The 22,989-nt window shown below is 42.4% G+C and overlaps 1 protein-coding gene across 1 annotated transcript in view; it reads left to right on the forward strand.

The window, feature by feature from the left end:
- The first annotated feature begins 1,097 nt into the window (after positions 1–1,097).
- Positions 1,098–22,989, forward strand: part of LOC124594594 (glycine-rich cell wall structural protein-like) — a 98,353-nt gene continuing 76,461 nt past the window's right edge. Inside the window, exons 1-2 of the mRNA XM_047132966.1 lie at positions 1,098–1,129; positions 1,759–2,372. Of these exons, the coding sequence (XP_046988922.1) occupies positions 1,118–1,129; positions 1,759–2,372 (626 nt within the window). The 5' untranslated portion in view covers positions 1,098–1,117. The remainder of the gene's footprint in view (positions 1,130–1,758; positions 2,373–22,989) is intronic.

Raw genomic sequence — 22,989 nt, forward strand, 5'->3', positions numbered from 1 at the left:
ATACAAGGTGAAAGGATATCAATGATACGATTCGCTGATGACATTGCTATCCTGAGTGAAAGTGAAGAAGAATTAAATGATCTGCTGAACGGAATGAACAGTCTAATGAGTACACAGTATGGTTTGAGAGTAAATAGGAGAAAGACGAAGGTAATGAGAAGTAATAGAAATGAGAACAGCGATAAACTTAACGTCAGGATTGATGGTCACGAAGTCAATGAAGTTAAGAAATTCTGCTACCTAGGCAGTAAAATAACCAATGACGGACGGAGCAAGGAGGACATCAAAAGCAGACTAGCTACGGCAAAAAAGGCATTTCTGGCCAACAGAAGCCTACTAATATCAAATACCGGCCTTAATTTGAGGAAGAAATTTCTGAGGATGTACGTCTGGAGTACAGCATTGTATGGTAGTGAAACATGGACTGTGGGAAAACCGGAACAGAAGAGAATCGAAGCATTTGAGATGTGGTGCTATAGACGAATGTTGAAAATTAGGTGGATTGATAAGGTAAGGAATGAGGAGGTTCTACGCAGAATCGGAGAGGAAAGGAATATGTGGAAAACACTGATAAGGAGAAGGGACAGGATGATAGGACATCTGCTAAGACATGAGGGAATGACTGCCATGGTACTAGAGGGTGCTGTAGGGGGCAAAAACTGTAGAGGAAGACAGAGATTGGAATACGTCAAGCAAATAATTGAGGACGTAGGTTGTAAGTGCACAGGAAAGGAATTCGTGGCGGGCCGCATCAAACCAGTCAGTAGACTGATGACCAAAAAAAAAAAAAAAAAGGTGGACCAGTTCAACGAATCAGGGAGTATCACTAATAGTCATGTCTCATTACTATTTCCAAACAATCTGTAGTAAAATACAGCACTAACGTTAACCAAGTATTTCTCCACTCGTCTGTTAACTACGTTCCGTCACACTGCACAGCTCCTGTATCAGCGGAGGCGGTTACGCCGCTGTGCAGTTTCTGTGAAAGCGGGTGCCGTGACTGCGCCTTAGTGAATGTGCGGGAGCCGGATGTTGTCCTGCTAAATGTATAAAAGCCCGCCGCGGCCTGGCAACAGCATCAGTCATTGCTTGCTCTCAGCAGAACACACAAGCAGCAATGAGGATCCTGGTGAGTACCACAGTAAATACTTGCTGCAATGTACCACACTCTTTCAGGTCAACCGCAGATGGGAACGGATACCGAATGAACGGCTTGTGTGACCTGTAGTTCTCGAAAGAATGTTTTACATGTCGGAAGATTGTGAAACTAATCAAGTGTATATCCATCATGTTTAACAACATTTTATTTCCAGTTAATCTTTCAAAAATGTCTATCATTATTCCTCCACATGGCGAACACATTTTTTGATATCTTAGTGTGGTTAGAAACAGTCTGCAGGGTAGGTTTGCTGAAAAATAATTGTTAAGAAGAAAATTCGATATGTACTTGATAATTGATATGTTGTATAGCTCTATGGTCTGCATTGAAATACACATTTGCAGGGGACCCTTCTATGTCTAATTTTCATAGTTCAGTGAAAATTTAACTGCATTCACTATAGTTCCTTGAGTAAAGTTGATTTTCTGGAACAGAAACAAATGCTGCACGCAAAACAGTTAACGGATAACAGGGAAAGTATTTTCTACAGATAAATGGGAACACTTCTCTAGTGTGTAAGCATTCAACATAACAAATTGTTGTTCACAGCTCTATTATCTATCATAGTATTTTCGCTACAAATGTGTGACTGTCAACAGATGTGCATGTATCTGTGCGGTCTGGCCCTGTCCGTCCTAGCTGAGGAGGAGCAGCCGGTGAAAGAGAAGCGAGGACTCTCCGGTTCACTGGGTGGTTATGGTGGCGGCTACAGTCTTGGAGGTGGCTACAGTGGCGGCTATGGAGGCGGCTACGGTGGCAGCTACGGAGGTGGCTACGGAGGTGGATACGCTGGTGGACTCGGAGGCGGCCTTGCAGGCGGCATTGGGTCCGGCATTGGAGGGGGACAACCACAGATCACTGTCAACAGAATACCTGTCCGGGTCCCAGTCCCTGTGGAGAGGATCGTTCGAGTGCCTGTGAAGGTCCCATTCACGGTAACTGTGGACCGGCCTGTTCCTGTCCAGGTACCGCAGCCGTACCCTGTCCCTGTAGACAACCCTGTGCCCGTCCCTGTCAAGGTCCCCACCCCAGTGTCCGTCCCAGTTCCTCAGCCCTACGTCGTTAAGCATCCAGGGCCCTACGTCGTCAGTGCTGGCCACGGTGGTATCGGAGGAGGTCTTGGCGGTGGTCTTGGAGGAGGCTACAGTGGTGGCCTTGCTGCAGGATATGGCGGAGCTGCCGGTGGCTTTGGAGGACATGGGGGCTACGGAAAGTATGGCCACTGAAATCTGGAGCCAAACCCAACAACCTGACTCATACATGCCACCAGTATCCATAGTAATGGAATGTAAAAGCTTTAAAAAAAAATTTTTCAGAATAAAATCTTTTCACTTTTGCTTTATTTTGTCCCACCATGGAGTAAGTGCACTCTGACACACTCATCTTTCACGGAAATGAAGGACAGTAAGTTATGTAATCATTCTATATTCACTCTGTCAAACAAGTTTTATCTTCCAATGTATGACACTGACGTTTGTCGTCCAAGAAAGTTATGTATTTTTAAGGTTTTTGTTGCTGCACATTATACATGTTTAGCATATATTTATTCTGTGTGACTGACACATAAAATCAGTCAAGAATACTGATATATAATGTAAACTTCCTCGTCTTGTGGAGGGAAGACCTAAAGTAATTTTGTGTTTTATACATTTTTTTACACCTTTTCTTCTTATTTTCGCTTTCATGTCTTTAATTTCCCGCTTTGTTGACGAGTATATTTACTATATTTGACAGCAGAGACTACTTTTGTTGTGGGTTGGCAGGAGAGCCAACACCGGGTTTTAGCTCACGCAGGCTGGCGTGAGGTCTGGAACAGGACAAGGAAATTAGACTTTAGAAAAAACGGACGTAGCTGGTGGAATACTTAACTTTAATCCATAACTGGTGAACGTCGCTCTTGACTGTACATTATTCACAATATCAATAGTAACCGAACATGCCGCCTTGCTAGGTCGTAGCAAATGACGTTGCTTAAGGCTATGCTAACTATCGTCTGGGCAAATTAGAGCGTATTTTGTCAGTGAACTATCGGTAGCAAAGTCGGTTGTACAACTGGGCGAGTGCTAGGAAGTCTCTCTAGACCTGCCGTGTGGCGGCGCTCGGTCTGCAATCACTGATAGTGGCGACACGCGGGTCCGACGTATACTAACGGACCGCGGCCGATTTAAAGGCTACCACCTAGCAAGTGTGGTGTCTGGCGGTGACACCACAACTTTATTACTTGTCGAGACGTATGTGTCATCATTAAGCATGTATGTCACTGATACTGACATCATAGTGACTAAACGCAAGCACAATCACATTCACAGACATGCCCATGTAAGACACCAAGCCAAAACGCTATGACTACCCACAGCTCACAACTGACTGGCATTGCTAACTGGGTTGGCTTTTAGTCAAAGTATTGAAAGTCAGTATCAGATTATCTTTAGTGCTTCAGAGGTCAGTACAACATTTACTCTGATCAGAACACATTTACAATCCACATTTGATGAAAGCCTTTAAGAAATACCACTACCAAATACCGAATCATAATAATGATATATGTATTTGGCTTTTCAGTACCAACAATATCATACACTTTCTGCGTAATTAGTGAGTACTTGGATAAACCTTTCACATTTCATTCAGTAAAAATTACATTAAAAAAATTAAAAATTAAAAAAATAAGCATACTCTTGAAATATAATATTCATAGCTGTGGGTTCCACCGGTCAACGAACTACGGTCGGGTAGTGGTAAGGTGCCGAGCGCAAATAAAACGAAACATTAAACAGATTTATTTAACAAAAAATTTAAGGATACCTAAATATAGTGAACATACGTACCAGTAATGCAGCTAAAGTCAAATTTTTAGAGATAAAAGTTCACCGAGAACGAAAAATTTTCAAAATATCTAAATCTAGAAAACACAAGAAACACTAGTGCAGATATTATGCGGACAGTATATCGTGGCAGTCAGCCGCGACCGTTAGCAAAAGAGAAGTTTGACTGCCGGAGCGAAGAGGAGCGTTGTGGGAGAATAAGCACCACCTCCTTCTCGAAGGGTTGCCACCCTACGCTCACTTTCTGTGCTTCCACGAAAGCAGATCTCACATAATGGTCGTAGAAACCGCCGATTCCTTTTGTTGTTGTGAGAGTCGCATTCGATTCTCTTTACGCACGAAGATTAGCCTCTTCACTCATTTCAGACTAATAAAAAAAAGCAGTCCACAACACAAAGAAAACTGGACACAGACAAAGCATTTGGTAGTGGCTACAGTGCAATTGTTTCCTTCGGTTGGCGTTGGTAGTTCCTGCCCGACATCTACCGGCATCTTACGCAACCGTAATTCAAAACATCTCCCCACTCAAAACCACCACTGTGTAGTGTCCACAAAATAAAGACAAATGTCTATGGGCGGAAGGTAACTGAGAATAAAAGAAAAGAAAGTTTTAAAATACTTAAACTTGTATAATACAAGCACTAGTAGTAATGTTAGAGACTATCATTTCTAGCCAAATGGCCACGCCAAGGGGCCCGGGTTCGAGTCCCGGCTGAGGCTGGAGACTTTCTTCGCTCAGGAACTGGGTTTGTGTTGTCCTCATCATCATTTCATCCCCATCTCCGACGCGCAAGTCGCCCAATGTGGCGTCGAATGCAATAAGTACTTGCCCTCGGCCGCCGATCTTCCCCGAATGGGGGACTCCCGGCCCACAATTCCGTACGCTCAATTCCATTCCCACCACACAGGCTGCCCCAAACGTTTACAACAGCTTCCTTGTGCTCCAAGATTACACTAACTCGGTAGTACGAATGCCGTAATTGAACCCTGTTTCTGCATATACTCCACGATGGCAACATTTACATCTGATACCAGTGGCGAGTACATCTCTCTAAATCTGTAATTGTGTGCTTTACACAAACTTAAACTTGTACAAGATCTTGGAATAAAAGTTGCAGGTAAAATGGAAATGAGCGTACGGCATCGTTGGCCGGGAGGTCCCATGCGGGGAAGTTCGGCCGAGAAGTGCAAGTCTTATTTCAGTCGACGCCACATTGGGCGACTTGCGCGCCAGTGATAAGGATGAAATGATGATGAGGACAACACAGCACGCAGTCCCCGAGCGAAGAAAATCTCCATCCCAGCTGGGAATCGAACCCCGACCTGCGTGCAGGGGCGGCGAGCACGTTAGCACTCAGCTAAGCAGGAAGACCTTTTGCAGGTTAATGCAGCTGCAGTTAGGACACAGCGGCCACACAAAATAATCACGTTTTAATTCGGCAGTCGGGATTTTCTGTTTAAATATACTGTCTAACAACGAATAATCGCAGCAGGCACAAATGGCTCTGAGCACTATGGGACTTAACTTCTGAGGTCATCAGTCCCCTAGAACTGAGAACTACATAAACCTAACTAACCCAAGGACATCATACACATCCATGCCCGAGGCAGGATTCGAACCTGCGACCGTAGCGTTCGGGCGGTTCCAGACTGTAGCGCCTAGAACCGCTCGGCCAATACTGACATCTCTTTACACAAATAGCACAGTGCTATATTTAAACAAATACACATCATACGTTGAACAATTAACACAGCATGATATTTTAACAAATACACAAATATCTCAATTTAAACGAATAGCACAGTGCAATAAGTCATATGCTGTCTACGTTATACCCGCATTATTGGTGTCTGATGTCACTATAACGCTGCCCCTAGTAGCCCCGAGTAGAATTGTAAGTAACGTCGAAAACCCAGAGTACGTACACAGACACGACATCGTTAAATTTATACTCTAAACAAGTACCACCAAAAATAAAAATGTGATGTCACAGTATGTGAAAACAATGACTTCGCTATAAGAATGCACACACCATATTAGCAAATAATGGTGGGAAATAGGAGTATATACCCCCACAACACATCGCTATGCGTACGCTGTAAACAATTTCCCCACAACTGGTACTGAATCTATGAAGAAACGCACAATATTTTAAAAACAGATAAAACCTGTGCATATATTCCTCACCATGCTCACTCACGACTTTCCAGATCACTAGCTGAGGGCTGTCACCACCTTCTGCCCACAATAGTATCTCCAGCCACAAAGTAGGTGGCAGGCCGCAACAAGCATCTCGCACATATTACCGACGGTCACAGAATTCAATGTACTGATTATGTTATTGGAGAGACACACTGACAGGGAGAGAAGAGAGAGACAGTCACCCATGGTCAACGTACCTCAGCTCACAGAAGACAACGCACCTTGAATTCCAGGAGCACACATATGCATTTACTTATGAAACACACGACGGTGTCATCAGTGGACCATGATAAAACACACGAACCTTACCTATACATACGCGAAGCAGGGCCCAGAGGAGAATACAGCCAGTCTTGAAGAAAAATACAATTTCTTTTGTTGCATTTATCTTTAATACCTGAGACTATTACTTGCAAACGTAAGCACTGTCCACAGCCCCTGGTGGGCCCATTTGCACCGACCGACCACCGTGCCATCCTTCGCCAATGGCGTCATTGGATGCGGTATGGAGTGGTGTGGCGTCAGCACACCGCTCTTGCGGCCTTTATTAGCTGTTGTGACGTGTAGTCTCTGCTACTCGGTCACGTAGTTCCTCAGCATCATGAAGCTGAGTGCTCCCGGTTCGATTTTTCCCAACAAGGAAAAATTCCTGGCGCCACTGGGAATGAAGACCGGGTTCTCCGCATGACAGTCAGCTCCCTTAACCACTCAGCTATGGGGGCAGACAATAGTGCCAGTAATGACTTGAAATTAACAACAACCTAGATGTACTGCTATTATCACCAAAGTATCCTGTGCGGCAACAAGCTTTTTCTAAGTCAACTGTACTTAAAAAAACGTTCTGGTACTTTGGCGGTGTCAGTTCTGTATAAAGTGTTTTCTGTTGATGACAGTCTTACTATACTAAAAATCGTGATGGAGTCACTAAATTGGCTCTTTGTTTACAATTACAGAGGTAATCAGTAGTTGGTGTATCACATGTCATTGTGCCAGGCGTGTTCTCACGTTGACTCCTACAATGTATAGCCAGTTCTTTTTGCTTACCAGAAAAAGAAACACACGAAAGGCGAGATAAATAATAATATTTGTATGGACTTTCAATAATACCGTGATTCCTTATGTATTGTATTGTATTGTATTGTATTGAACTTGGGACCTAGAAACGACGGAGAAACTTCGTCCCCGCCATGCCCTCAGTGGTTTACAACCCCACAACAGGCTACAGCACTCCACTCATCACACCGCCGCCCCACACCGAAACAAAGGTTATTGTGCGGTTCGGCCCCCAGTGGACCCCCCCGGGAACGTCTCACACCAGACGAGTGTAACGCCAAATGTTTGTGTGGGAGAGTAATTATGGTGTACTCGTGCGCGGAGACAGCGATTGCACAGCAATCGCCGACATGCGGTAACTGAGGCGGAATATGGGGAAACAGCTCGCATTCGTCAAGGCAGGTGGAAAACCGCCATAAAAACCATCCACAAACTGGCCGGCACCCCGGACCTCGACACTAATTCGCCGGGCGGATTTGTGTCTGGGATTGGCACGCCTTCCCGCCCAGAAAGCAGTGCGTTAGACTGCACGGCTAACCGCGCGGGCTTCCATATGTAACTTATTTCTGTCTCGTATTTCACACACACCTGGAGTGGATGGCCTGTACTGAAACTCTTTACAGACACTTATCGGTGAGTTTGAAGATGATTCTTATCTGGGAGGCGCAAGAAAACCTGATGCACACGCATACAAGTTGAAGCCGCGAGGCGGGGCTCACCGATTCGGCTCAAACTGTGTGAACAGAAGCAGGCAGATGCCTCTTTAAATTTAATAGAATATCTCACCTAAGCAGGCCGGAACGCTCTCAAAGATTTTCGAATAGAGTGTAACAGATTTTTCAGTACTTTCTTTTAAAGGGCCACAGCGCAACAGTTACGCACACGCTGCTACCGTTATTTTATTTCTTCGTAATGTCATTGCTCATTGTTGTAATGCCCTGGTCTTCATTGTTCACAACACCCTCGTGTGTCATGAAGGCTTCCCATTTTTCGGAATTGATGAATGTAGTTTTGTCATTTGTAGTGCCACGTTGTATTATTTATTTCCTCCAAATCTGAAGGCTTTTTTCCGAGATTGGGAACTTCCACTTTGGATAAGAATCAGCAAAATCGACGCCGTTCGTCTTGTCATCCAAGGACACCAAAGTGCGAGAGAAATTTTCATTAGGAAGATAAGCACTGTCGTTCACGTCTGTACTTGAAGAAGGAACCTATCACAAATAAAATAAGGCTGCGTATAGTAAAAGTGTGGTTGAGCAAAGAGAGAGAGGGAGAGAGAGAGAGAGAAAGACATAGAGAGTGAGAGAGAGGGAGGGAGAGAGAGAGAGAGAGAGAGACAGAGAGAGAGAGAGAGAGACAGAGAGAAACAGAGAATGACAAAATCCGCATACTTATTCACAATGATTTTGTTCATCAGGTTCGATATGCTGTATAGCATAAACTCTTCATCATTTATTATGAACTAATGATTCATAATTTCAGTAACCTCCTCTGCAGCTGCTTGACACATACCTATTACTCATGGACCCACAGACCAGAGGAACTGTTGAAAACAATACCTTTTCCTTTCTAAATTGAAATAAATTGAAAATGTGTAATAAAAAGCAATAGTGAATTTTTTTTCTTAAATATTTATCAACAGTTATGGTTTTTATGTTGTCACCAATCACTTCACTGCTAGAAATTTCTTTTTGGTTTCCACTTTCCAATAAAATAAGAAGTTTTCACTGAAATTAATCATAGATGCGTGAGGAGACGCTCTTCATAACAGTAGAGACCATCACAAAATGTAAGAAAAGAAATATCGTAGGGACCGACTTAAGAGATTTGAAACAGCTGCCAGAGTCATGTGCTCTGAAAGCACGAAAGAGAACAAAGGAAAAAACAGAGTGGGGATATGACTACAACAGAACGTTACTACTGAAGAACAGTTTAAATCACAAACTGTCAGAAATGTATCATTTAAAACAATTCTTGTTTACATATATTATTTAATCAAGTTTAAGTAATCGTAACTAAATTGAATGTAATATTTTTACGTATATAAATTTAACTGTTTAAGTAAATTAAAATTTTATATTTTACTCCTTTTTGTTGCTCAAAAATACCTCTACCCTATTCAGAAATCTCTTTTCTCTTTTCCTACGGCTTACTCAAACGAAATATTCTAGGAACCTGAAAGGGGCTTCTGCCCACTTTTACTCACATAGTATGAACCGAAACGGCGAGCCTCGTCACGCCCCCCGCCCCTCCCCTTGTAAGTTCGCATCTCCAATTACGTGGCCTTATTTACCAATTATTTTGAAAGAGCTTACTTTCTCATAATGTCTCGTAACCTTTTGCATTTCTGCGTCACCAGATAAATTAATTTGCAACCAAATACTCCAACGGTACTCTAGAGTGACTACTTTTTCTTTCGAAATGCATCCACAAAATTAGTGTAATATTAGAAAGGAGTCTGACATATGGATGAAAGCAGCACCTAACAAACAATCGATCGCCTAATGTCATTTTATTAGTAGTTTCAGTTAGATTTATTAACCGAATTTTCAAAAAACGAGCGAGCATTATAGAGATGCTTCATAAACACGGATAGAAATCCCTGGAGGGAAGATGAGCTTCTTTTCACGAAATACTATTGAAAGTATTTACAGAAACTCCATTTGTAGCTGACAGCAGAGCGGTTCTACGGCCACCAATGAACATTTTGGGTATGTATCGCAAATACAAGAGAAATTAGGGCTTTTACAGTGCTTTTGGACGGCCGAATTTTCCCTCGCTGTATTCATGAGTGGAACAGAAAAGGAAACATCTAGTAGTGGTACAAGGTGTCCTCGGCTGTGCTTCATACGACTTTTTGAGTCTATTGCCCTTAAAAAGCAATTTTAAATTTTGTATCTGAATACATAATTTGGATGAATGTTATACCAATTTAATAAGGTCCAGGATTAAAAAAATATATGTTCCCTCAGCTGAAATACAGCCATTATGTATATAATGCATTACTGTCTGTTTTCAGTATCACCTCCTAGTTTATAGGTACGCTATAAAAAGGATAGCTGATAACTTTTTCTTGCTCTCCATTGTCTGCGAGAGTAGATGTACTTCTACATAAGTCAAATTTCAGATGTCGTTATTACCACTCCAGTAGAAAAACTGCAGATCTGAATCCCTAATAGGAAATGAAAGCCTGTTTGATACACATTGTTTTCTTGATGCACTGTCCGTCACAATACAGAATTTAGATATATGCTGCGTTACTTTAACAAGATCCTGGGCTGAAAGAAGTATGTTTCCCCAACATTAACACGGCGCATATGTAGAATATCTATGTCGTCTGTGTTGGAGTCTACACTAGGGGTGTCAGCGCGCGCCCTTTTCAGTGGAGTATCCTACAAGTTACGTTATGAGCAACTCTCAGACCCCTAGTTTTAGCAGACTAAGGCCATACTGGATCCCGTCAAGCATATGTTCCAGTACAGAACTACATTTTTTTCCCACGTGTACACCCACTCCTGATTTTGTAACTAATTCCACTTATAATAGCCTGTACTCAACTAGTGCAATGGAAACTGATTTGTAACATACTTTTCAACCAAGAGTTAGTCTACATTATGGGTGTCAGACCCTTCTCTTACTAGAATTTGCTGTGTAGTGCTACTTACTACAGCTAACAAAATGTTCCATAAAAACTACATCATATACAACCCATCCTGATTTTGAAATGCAATTTGCTTACAATAAATACCGAGCAGAGCAGCAGATCATTGGAACTGGGTGCATTACAGATTTTCACATAGTTTACAGGCAAACAATTAAAACTGCTGGCAGAATGAGCGTGGTTTACATCATTTTCGTGATACTCATTGTTTAGAAGGTGCACTTCTACATTAACAAACTTTTGTGTGTTCTTATTACTGCAGAATGACAGTAGTGCTACATATATATATATGTTTTGCACTCACAAGCAGCTAGCCCTCAGCCAGTTTCGTTTTATAGCAACAGTGTATTTGTTGCACTGTGCTACTTGTTAAACATTAAAACCATAGGATGCTACCAGGTACTCGCTGACTGTTAGGACATATAACATGGTTAGATGGCTACTATTTTCAGCCATAGTGGCTATGTTTGTGAAGCGTGACTGTGTGGGATAATTATTTATTTCTAGTTTCTGCTACCAGTCACTTTTTTATTTTATGTTTAATCTAACATAATACAACGCGTTTCGAACATGTTCTGTTCATCTTCAGGCGTTTAAACATACATACATACATACATAAAGAGAAATGTTACTTAAAGTTAAAGACTCTTAAACTAGATTAATCTAGAACTCTTTGTCCATTGTTTGTTACTGTAGTGGCTGGTGTGGTACTTTGGGGAGGGGGGAGGAGGGGGGCAGTGTATGGCTAGAATTTGAAATCAGTGATGTCTTCTGCTGGTTTTCTTCCTTGTGGTTGACTCTGTATGATATCACAGCCTGTATAGCATGCAGATAGATTTGCATCACTTATGTGTTACGAAAACAGTGTGAAAGGCTTTTATGACAGTTGATCACTTACGATTTCACCATCTTGCTGCTTCACTTGCATCACTGGTGTAATGGCGGAGCTGTTGATTGACATTACACTATTATACATTGTATTTTGTCACTGATTGCCAACGTAATTCACTGCGCAAACTGCTTCGACGTTATGCACACACCACAAGATGGCGGACTGTAGCATGAGAGTGTGTATCGATTATCGAGGTTTTGTATCGATATTCTTGGTACTGACAGATTTGTAGTCATTATTTACATTGACATATATTGAATCTCTTGGGTTAGGACTGGCTTAAGATATTTGAAGAATTTTGAGTTTTTGAATTCGGTTATTTCATTAAGAATGCTCTCTCCATGCTTTGTATTATGTATGAAAATTTCCATTTCTTCCATGATATCCATTCTTTTACTTTTTCCTGTTTTTTTGTAAAATTTCGAGGTTGTCTTCGGTTTTCAGAGAGTGGCCTGTGTCTTTAATGTGAGTTGCTACTGCTGATTTATTACATTTATCAAGCCTGTAGCAGTCTAAATGTTCTTTGAATCGGGTTCTGAAATTTGTGCCTGTTTGGCCGATATAATATTTATTACATTGGCTGCAGGTAATTTTGTAAATGCCAGAGGCATCAAGCCTTGCATCTGGTGGTTTTATATTGTGAATAGCCCTCAAACTCAGAGCACAGCGAAAAGTCCATAAACCCGACTCACCTATCTGGCCTATTGTGAACTCAATTAATAGCCCAGCCTACAAATTAATGAGAGAACTAAATGACATACTTGTAGAGAAATACACATTTGAAAAATCAAATTCGATAAAGATCAGCTATGAACTTATTAACAGTTTGAAAGAAATGTCAGTACCACCTCAAGCCAAGCTTCTGTCTCTATGTGTTCACATGTTGACTGCAGTGGGCACGGAACCATCGGGATTCGATCGTCGATCAATGGAAACCTTTTGGCTCGTTGGATGAATCACATTTTTGATAAATTAAGTCGATGGTCGTTTCCACAAACGCCGTCATCGAGGTGAGCGGCGGCTCGAAAGGTGCAGCGTGCTTCCGGACACAGGCTGTTGGGAGCAGTATTATGATATGGGAGACATTTTCATGCACTTGCATGGGGCATTTGTAGTTATCGAAGACACGCTGACAGCTGCGAATCACCTGCGTGCCTTCATTCTTGATGTTTTCCCCGACAACGATATCATCTTTCAGCAGTACAATTGTCCGCGTCTCAGAACCAGAACCATGTTATCAGGGTTTGAGGAGCATTATAGTGAACTAACGTTGAAGTCTCGGCGACCAAATTCACCTGATGTAAAGCATATGGACCGATATGGGTCGCTATCGAGAGCCATCAGCGCGTACACAAATCAGCGGTCTGTTGTTTATGCGAAATACGTGAGCTTTTAGTAGATATTGAAACTTATTTCTTTTTGTCTACTGAAAGAAGTGAGTGGGTGAAACTTCTCAGTTTGTACTGAAACTGCTGAATGCAACTGAACCTACTGTCTCGTTACTTATTTTTATCATTACAACACTTACCTACAGAATTTTCCCTGACAAGGACGACTCAAACTTAACCGTTTCATTTATTACCCACAACATACACGCGCAACGCAGTCTGACTGCTCTAAAATGACAACCTGACTTCAAATAATTAACACAAAAGAATGGCTCTAAATTGGAAGAAATCCTAAGAATAATCCATACTTTTTCATAAGTCACTTACCTCACAGAAAATCTTCATAACACGAACTACAGCAATTACAGCAAGCAGCAACTACAGCCAGCTGAATAAAAAAAATTCTAACTACTATAATCTCTAACTACTAGTAGGCATGCGGTTAGCAAAAGAAAGATTTTGTTGAAGGGCAAACAATGTATTTAGCAGATTTTGCCTTAATCATGTGACATCCAGTTCTGAAAATTATACGAGGGTTGGAACTTAAATAGTGGCAACTATTTATTCACAACCGATAGAAAAGAGCTACATGTTTGCACCTGTTACTGTCCTTCAAAGCAGTCACCAGCGCTGTGTAGAACCCGTTGCCAGCGATGTGGAAGGCATAGTATACCGTTAGCAGAGCCTGTTCTGTTGATGGTGCGAATGGAGCAGTCTAAAGTTATGGTGATTCTCGTGTATGACTGTGATGGTGTTATCCTAACGCATTATTTTCCTCCATGCAGACTGTCAGTGCACAGTATTACTGTTCAGTTTTGGAGCATCACCTGCGACCAGCTTTGTGCAACCCACTCATCATTTTGCACGACAATGCTCGGGCGCATACAGCGCAAGCTGTGGCTACTCTGTTCGGTCGAGGGGACTGCGAAGTCCTGTACCATCCACCATACTCCCTAGACTTAAGTCCTTGTGACATTGATTTGATTCCGAAGATGAAGGAACCACTTCGTTGCATTCGCTTCAGAACTGCGCCAGAGATTCGACAGGTAGTAGACCGCTGCATTGCACACCATCAACAGAACATGCCCTGCTAACGGTATACTACGCCTTCCACGTCGCTGGCGACGGATTCTACACAACGCTGGTGACTACTTTGAAGGGCAGTAACAGGTGTAAACATGTAACTCTTTTGTATCGGTTGTGAATAAATAGTTTCCACTATTTATGTTCCAACCCTTAGATAATCGTCTGTAATTCCACTCCCCGAACATTATCAAATACATCAATCATCATTTTACGAGGTGCATTCAAGTTCTAAGGCCTCCGATTTTTTTTCTAATTAACTACTCACCCGAAATCTATGAAACTGGCGTTACTTCTCGACGTAATTGCCCTGCAGACGTACACATTTTTTACAACGCTGACGCCATGATTCCATGGCAGCGGCGAAGGCTTCTTTAGGAGTCTGTTTTGACCACTGGAAAATCGCTGAGGCAATAGCAGCATGGCTGGTGAATGGGCGGCCACGGAGAGTGTCTTTCATTGTTGGAAAAAGTCAAAAGTCACTAGGAGCCACGTCAGGTGAGACGGGAGCATGAGGAATCACTTCAAAGTTGTTATCACGAAGAAACTGTTGCGTAACGTTAGCTCGATGTGCGGGTGCGTTGTCTTGGTGAAACAGCACACGCGCAGCCCTTTCCGGACGTTTTTGTTGCAGTGCAGGAAGGAATTTGTTCTTCAAAACATTTTCGTAGGATGCACCTGTTACCGTAGTGCCCTTTGGAACGCAATGGGTAAGGATTACGCTCTCGCTGTCCCAGAACATGGCCACCATCATTTTTTCAGCGCTGGCGGTTACCCGAAATTTTTTTGGTGGCGGTGAATCTGTGTGCTTTCATTGAGCTGTCTGGCGCTTTGTTTCTGAATTGAAAAATGGCATCCACGTCTCATCCATTGTCACAACCGACGAAAGAAAAGTCCCATTCATGCTGTCATTGCGCGTCAACATTGCTTGGCAACATGCCACACGGGCAGCCATGTGGTCGTCCATCAGCATTCGTGGCACCCACCTGGATGACACTTTTCGCATTTTCAGGTCCTCATGCAGGATTGTGTGCACAGAACCCACAGAAATGCCAACTCTGGAGGCGATCTGTTCAACAGTCATTCGGCGATCCCCCAAAACAACTCTCTCCACTTTCTCGATCATGTCGTCAGACCGGCTTGTGCGAGCCCAAGGTTGTTTCGGTTTGTTGTCACACGATCTTCTGCCTTCATTAAACTGTTGCACCCACGAACGCACTTTCGACACATCCATAACTCCATCACCACATGTCTCCTTCAACTGTCGATGAATTTCAATTGGTTTCACACCACGCAAATTCAGAAAACGAGTGATTGCACGCTGTTCAAGTAAGGAAAACGTCGCCATTTTAAGTATTTAAAACAGTTCTCATTCTCGCCGCTGGCGGTAAAATTCCATCTGCCGTCCGGTGCTGCCATCTCTGGGACGTATTGACAATGAATGCGTCCTCATTTTAAAACAATGCACATGTTTCTATCTCTTTCCAGTCCAGAGAAAAAAAAAATCGGAGGCCTTAGAACTCGAATGCACCCCATATGAACACCTACTAAATGAGAAGAGCAGCATCCAACACCTTACAAGAGAACAAAAATAATGTAAATAGAGATTTGTACGTAATTTCCTGTCTGCAGACGAGTACAAATATGTTATCTGGGTGGGAATCAAAGAACATTTCTATGGGCTCTATGGCACAAAGCCATCTGATGATACAAGATTTTACGTATGTGTATCACTCGAAGGTACTACTACTTTATCAGAACCAGTATCCGAAGAAGAATTAGGAGACATAATAATAAATCATGCCAAATTACAGGAGTCCAACAGCTGAAGGTACCCCCTACGAATTTTAAAAAACTTTCAGACCGATCATCAGGAAAGAGTTCATGGAGTTAGTGAGGGAGAAACAATACTGCGGCACTTATACTCCGAAAAAGGACCTGGAGTAATCACACTCGATTCCCCAAGAGAAAGAAACCACAATGGATAACAGGTTTCATACTGACAACGTTGTTATGTGCAGACTCGTGAGTCACATTTCCTGTCATAGCGACAAAATTTAAACTGACCTCTGAAGACTCCCTCAGGCCATAAGAAATGTATAGCATGCCAACCAAAAGCATCATAGGCGAAATTGTTCATTAAAACATACTGCATTCTTCTCATGCCAGTATGTCAAAAACATTAGCGCTACTGAACATCGATTTAGAGAAAGCAGTCGGGAAGGCTAGCCATCAGTACCTGTGTCGCTCGAATTCCGCGTAATAACCTATGTCACATTTACAAACCTACATTTACATGTACATAGCTACACTACAAGCAACAGAACGGTGCGTGGCAGAGGGCAGTCATTTTCTTTCCTGTTCCACTCGTAAATAGAATGAAGGAAAAGCGATTGTCAACATGCCCCTGATGGTCCCCTTATTTCTTGTATCTTATCGTTGGGGTTCTTACGCGCAATGTATGTTGGCGGCAGCAGAATAGTTCGCCAGTCAGCTTCAAATGCCGGTTCTCTAAATATTCTCAATAGAGTTTCTCGAGGAGAACGTCGCCCTCCCTCCAGGGATTCCCATTTGAGTTCCTAAAGCACCTTCCTCACATTTAAGTGTTGCTCGAACCTACCGGTAACAAATCTAGCAGAGCGTCTCTCAGTTGCTTCAATGTCTTCCTTCAATCTGACCTGGCACGGATCCCAAACACTCGAACAGTACTCAAGAATAGGTCATACCAGCGTCCTATGTGCTATCTCCTTTACAGGTGAACCACTCTTTCCTAGAAGTCTGACAATAAACCGAGGTCGACCATTCGCATTCCTCACAAGATTGTTCCATCCTCATATCGGTTTGGAATGGTACACCCAGATACACTACTGGCCATTAAAATTGCTACACCAAGAAGAAAAGCGGATGATAAATGGGCATTCATTGGACAAATATATTATACTAGAACTGACATGTGATTACATTTTCATGCAATTTGGGTGCATAGATCCTGAGAAATCAGTACCCAGAACAACCACCTCTGGCCATAATAAAGGCCTTGATACGCCTGCACATTGCGTCAAACAGAGCTTGGGTGGCGTGTACAGGTACAACTGCCCATGCAGCTTCAACACGATCCCACAGTTCATCAAGAGTAGTAACTGGCATATTGTGACGAGCCAGTTGCTCGACCACCATCGACCAGACGTTTTCAATTGGTGAGAGATCTGGAGAATGTGCTGGCCAGGGCAGCAGTCGAACATTTTCTGTATCCAGAAAGGCCCTTACAGGACCTGCAACATGGGGTTGCGCATTATCCTGCTGAAATGTAGTGTTTCGCAGAGGTCGAATGAAGGGTAGAACCACGGGTCGTAACACATCTGAAACGTAACGTCCACTGTTCAAAGTGCCGTCACGTGTAACCAATGGCACCCCATACCATGATGCCGGTCGATGACGAATACACACTTCTAATGTGCGTTCACCCCGGTGTCGCTAACCACGGATGCGACTATCATGATGCTGTAAACAGAACCTGGATTCATCCGAAAAAATGACGTTTTGCCTTTCGTGCCCCCAGGTTCGTCGTTGAGTACACCATCACAGGCGCTCCTGTCTGTGATGCAAAGTCAAGAGTAACGGCAGCCATGGTCTCCGAGCTGATAGTGCATGCTACTGCAAACGTCGTCGAACTGTTCGTGCAGATGGTTGTTGTCTTGCAAACGTCCCCATCTGTTGACTTAGAGATCGAGACGTGGCTGCACAATCCGTTACAGCCATGAGGATAAGATGCCTGTCATATCGACTGCTAGTGATACGAGGCCGCTGGTATCTAGCACGGCGTTCCGTATTACCCTCCTTAAACCTCCGATTCCATATTCTGCTAACAGTCATTGGCTCTCGACCAGCGCGAGCAGCAATGTCGCGATATGATAAACCGCAATCGCGATAGGCTACAATGCCAGGTACGCATTTCTCCTCCTTACACGAGGCATCACAACAACGTTTCACCAGGCAATGCCGGTCAACTGCTGTTTGTGTATGAGAAATCGGTTGGAAACTTTCCTCAAGTCAGCACGTTGTAGGTGTCGCCACTGGCGCCAACCTTGTGTGAATGGTCTCAAAAGCTAATCATTTGCATATCACAGCATCTTCTTCCTGTCGGTTAAATTTCGCGTCTGTAGCACGTCATCTTCGTGGTGTAGCAATTTTAATGGCAAATAGTGTATTTAAATGCCTTGACTGTGTCAAGCAGGACACTAGTAATACGGTATCTGAACATTACTCGTTCGATCTTCCTACATCCGCATTAGCTTTCATTTTTGCACATTTACGGCTAGCTGACATTCATCAAACAAACTGGAAATTTTGTATAAGTCGTCTTGTATCCTCCTACAGTCACTCAACATCGACACCTTACCGCACACCAGTGTATCGGGCACTCCTGACGATACCCTTATCTCTGGTGAACACTCGCCGTCGAGGACAACATAACGAGTTCTGTTATTTAAGAAGTGTTCGAGCGACTTACGTATCTGTAACCTTATTCCATATGCTCCTACCTTCGTAAACAGTCTGCAATGGAGCACCGTGTTAAGTGCTTCCCGGAAATCTAGAAATATGGAATCTGCCTGTTGCCCTTCATCTGTAGTTCGCAGATATTATGTGTGGAAAAGACAAGGTGAGTTTCGCACGAGCGATGCTTTCTAAAACCATGCTGGCTCGTGGACATACGAAGCTTCTCAGTTTCAAGAAAATATATTATATTCGAACTGAGAATTTGTTCAAGGATTCTGCAGCAAACAGGCATATTGCTCTGTAATTCTGCTGTTCCTTCATTTATCCTTTTTACGTACTGGAGTCACCTGCTCCTTCTTTCAGTCGCTTGGGATTTCGCACTGGGTGAGTTATTCACTATAAATGCAAGCTAAGTAAGGGGCCAATGCTGTAGAGTACTCTTTTTAACACCGAACTAGGTGATTACCTCCACCTTGGTTCATCCGGCACCTGGTAGCTTGTTTTCAAGATAGCAAAATTCCTTCACTTCGTCTACTTCATGGACCTCAATTTTTGGTGTTAAGTTTATTGATAATCCAATTTCTGCTACTCTTCCTGACTTCCGTGTTACTCCGGTCTACTCTCACTCCTCATAGCGTGTGCTCATAAATTGTTCGTTCCATTCAACAGTCCGACAACACTTCCTCATACTGTTACATGTATGTGTACTGTACATGCATACATTGTTCACTACTGTATCTTACACATTTTTGCAATAGTTTACTCCGCTTTTCGTCAGAATTTCTATCATTTTACACCATTGTACGTTGTTGGATACACACACTAATGATCTTGTGACAGTTTTGATGGCATGATAAATTCATTTATTCATCATTTTATGATTATTAAATGAACATAGCCCTTTGTGTGAAGCAAATTCGAAAGCATAACCTGTGCTGCATCACTGTGTTTAATTTTTATCATCCTGCTATGATGCTGCTTATAATTTGTTTTAATTGCATTCATTTCAATTTTCTGAATGTCCACATTTCCGTGAATCTTACTGAAACTCTTTTCTCACTCTGAATCCTACATAAACTGCATTGCTCGTATGCCATGTTTATAAAAGTTGTAGTTCATTTGAAATTTGACTTTGATTACGATGTTAATTTTTTTCTTCTATTGGTATAACTATGAGCTGAAACAGGTTGTTCCTCTCTGAAGAGACATTAATTTCTTCCGTAGCCTTCCATCTTAGGTAGAAATTCTGTTGTAAGTTTTCAATAAAATATTAAGTAATCATTCAACGAGTAAACTTCATCAAATATTACGTAAACTGACAGATAAAGATCAAATATACCTCTCTTCCTACCTTCTTATGTTTTCACTTCAATGGAGGAAGATGGTGTGTATCTATATTTTCCGCCGTCAAAGAGAAACACGAAAAAATTGGTTTGTAGCGGGCGTTGTATCAAACTGCACAATTAATTTGATTTCGCTGAAATTCGTTAAGACTAGTTAAATTAATTCTGAGATGCTTCTGAGGTGTAAAAGATTGAAGAAATTATTTAATAATTAAATTTCACATAAACAAATGTAGGTACAGGAGTCTTGCAGAAGAATAAAAATGAAAAAGTTATATATTATTATTATATATAAGACATTAATCCCCTTTAAAGTTTTATTCCCGAGTCCTTTCTCTATTTCGTGGTCCGAATACTTTTACAAGATCTGCCCCGCAGATAAATGCCTTTTGTGGGTCGTAGGATTGTAAATTATAAAATTTCAGGGAAACAGCAGCAGATCTATAGTTTCTTAGCGCAAGAAGTCCTGATCCTTCTGCAGACCCCCTGTTCATCAGTCTCCCACATTTGTCGTCTAATAGGTGAATTAGAGACAGTATCCGGGGGTCTAGGGATGCCGGGACGGTAGCTCAGCGTGCTCGGTCAGAGGGTTAGCAGCCCTCTGTAATAAAAAAAACTGAGCTAATCGATCAACAACGAACTTAAACGGATGTCTTACGACGTCCGCCTCGAGCAGATGCAACGAACAAAAGCGAACAAATTGAGACTTAAAAAAAAAAAAAAAAAAAAAAAAAAAGAAAAAGAAGGGTAGCGTCTTTGATTCATAACCAAAACGTCTTCGGTACCGGGTTCGATCCCCACCACTGCCTAAATTTTGATAAATAATCAGCATTGGCAGCCGAAGACTTCCGGCATAAGAAATCAGCCTCATTCTGCCAACGGCCTTGTCAAAGAGGGCGGAGGAGCGGATAGAGGTTCAGGGCACTCTCTTGTCCTAGGGGTGGGAAATTGCCCCTAAAGGGGGAAGAATCAGCAATGATCAACGACATGAGGATGCAGAAGGCAATGGAAAACTCTGCATTAAAGACACGTAACGTGTATCCACAGGACATGTGGCCTGTATTTGAAGAAGTGTCATGATGATCTCTCCATCGGCAAAAGATTCCGGAATAGTCCCCCATTCGGATTTCCGGGAGGGGACTGCCAAGAGGGAGGTTACCATGAGAAAAAGATTGAATAATCAACGAAAGGATAACGTTCTACGAGTCGGGGTGTGGAATGTCAGAAGTTTGAACGTGGTAGTGAAACTAGAAAATCTGAAAAGGGAAATGCAAAGGCTCAATCTCGATATATTAGGGGTCAGTGAAGTGAAGTGGAAGGAAGACAAGGATTTCTGGTCAGATGAGTATCGGGTAATATCAACAGCAGCAGAAAATGGTATAACAGTTGTAGGATTCGTTATGAATAGGAAAATAGGGCAGAGGGTGTGTTACTGTGAACAGTTCAGTGACTGGGTTGTTCTAATCAGAATCGACAGCAGACCAACACCGACAACGATAGTTCAGGTATACATGCCGACGTCGCAAGCTGAAGATGAACAGATAGAGAAAGTGTATGGGGATATTGAAAGGGTAATGCAGTATGTAAAGGGGGACGAAAATCTAATAGTCATGGGCAACTGGAATGCAGTTCTAGGGGAAGGAGTAGCAGAAAAGGTTACAGGATAATATGGGCTTGGGACAAGAAATGAAAGAGGAGAAACACTAATTGAGATCTGTAACAAGTTTCAGCTAGTAATAGCGAATACCCTGTTCAAGAATCACAAGAGGAGGAGGTATACTTGGAAAATGCCGGGAGATACGGGAAGATTTCAATTAGATTACATCATGGTCAGACAGAGACTCCGAAATCAGATACTGGATTGTAAGGCGTACCCAGGAGCAGATATGGACTCAGATCACTATATAGTAGTGATGAAGAGTAGGCTGAAGTTCAAGACATTAGTCAGGAAGAATCAATACGCAAAGAAGTGGGATACGGAAGTACTAAGGAATGACGAGATACATTTGAAGTTCTCTATCGCTATAGATACAGCAATAAGGAATAGCGCAGTAGGCAGTACAGTTGAAGAGGAATGGACATCTCTAAAAAGGGCCATCACAGAAGTTGGGAAGGAAACCATAGGTACAAAGAAGGTAGCTGCGAAGAAACCATGGGTAACAGAAGAAATACTTCAGTTGATTGATGAAAGGAGGAAGTACAAACATGTTCCAGGAAAATCAGGAATACAGAAATACAAGTCGCTGAGGAATGAAATAAATAGGAAGTGGAGGGAAGCTAAGACGAAATGGCTGCAGGAAAAATGTGAAGACATCGAAAAAGATATGATCGTCGGAAGGACAGACTCAGCATACAGGAAAGTCAAAACAACCTTTGGTGACATTAAAATCAACGGTGGTAACATTAAGAGTGCAACGGGAATTCCACTGTTAAATGCAGAGGAGAGAGCAGATAGGTGGAAAGAATACATTGAAAGCCTCTATGAGGGTGAAGATTTGTCTCATGTGATAGAAGAAGAAACAGGAGTCGATTTAGAAGGGATTCAGTATTAGAATCGGAATTTGAAAGAGCTTTGGAGGACTTACGGTCAAATAAGGCAGAAGGGATGGATAACATTCCATCAGAATTTCTAAAATCATTGGGGGAAGTGGCAACAAAACGACTATTCACGTTGGTGTGTAGAATATATGAGTCTGGCGATATACCATGTGACTTTCGGAAAAGCATCATCCACACAATTCCGAAGACGGCAAGAGCTGACAAGTGCGAGAATTATCGCACAAACAGCTTAACAGCTCATACATCGAAGCTGCTTACAAGAATAATATACAGAAGAATGGAAAAGAAAATTGAGAATGCGCTAGGTGACGATCAGTTTGGCTTTA

Source organism: Schistocerca americana, chromosome 2, assembly GCF_021461395.2.
Source record: "Schistocerca americana isolate TAMUIC-IGC-003095 chromosome 2, iqSchAmer2.1, whole genome shotgun sequence".
Taxonomy (NCBI): Eukaryota; Metazoa; Arthropoda; class Insecta; order Orthoptera; family Acrididae; genus Schistocerca; species Schistocerca americana.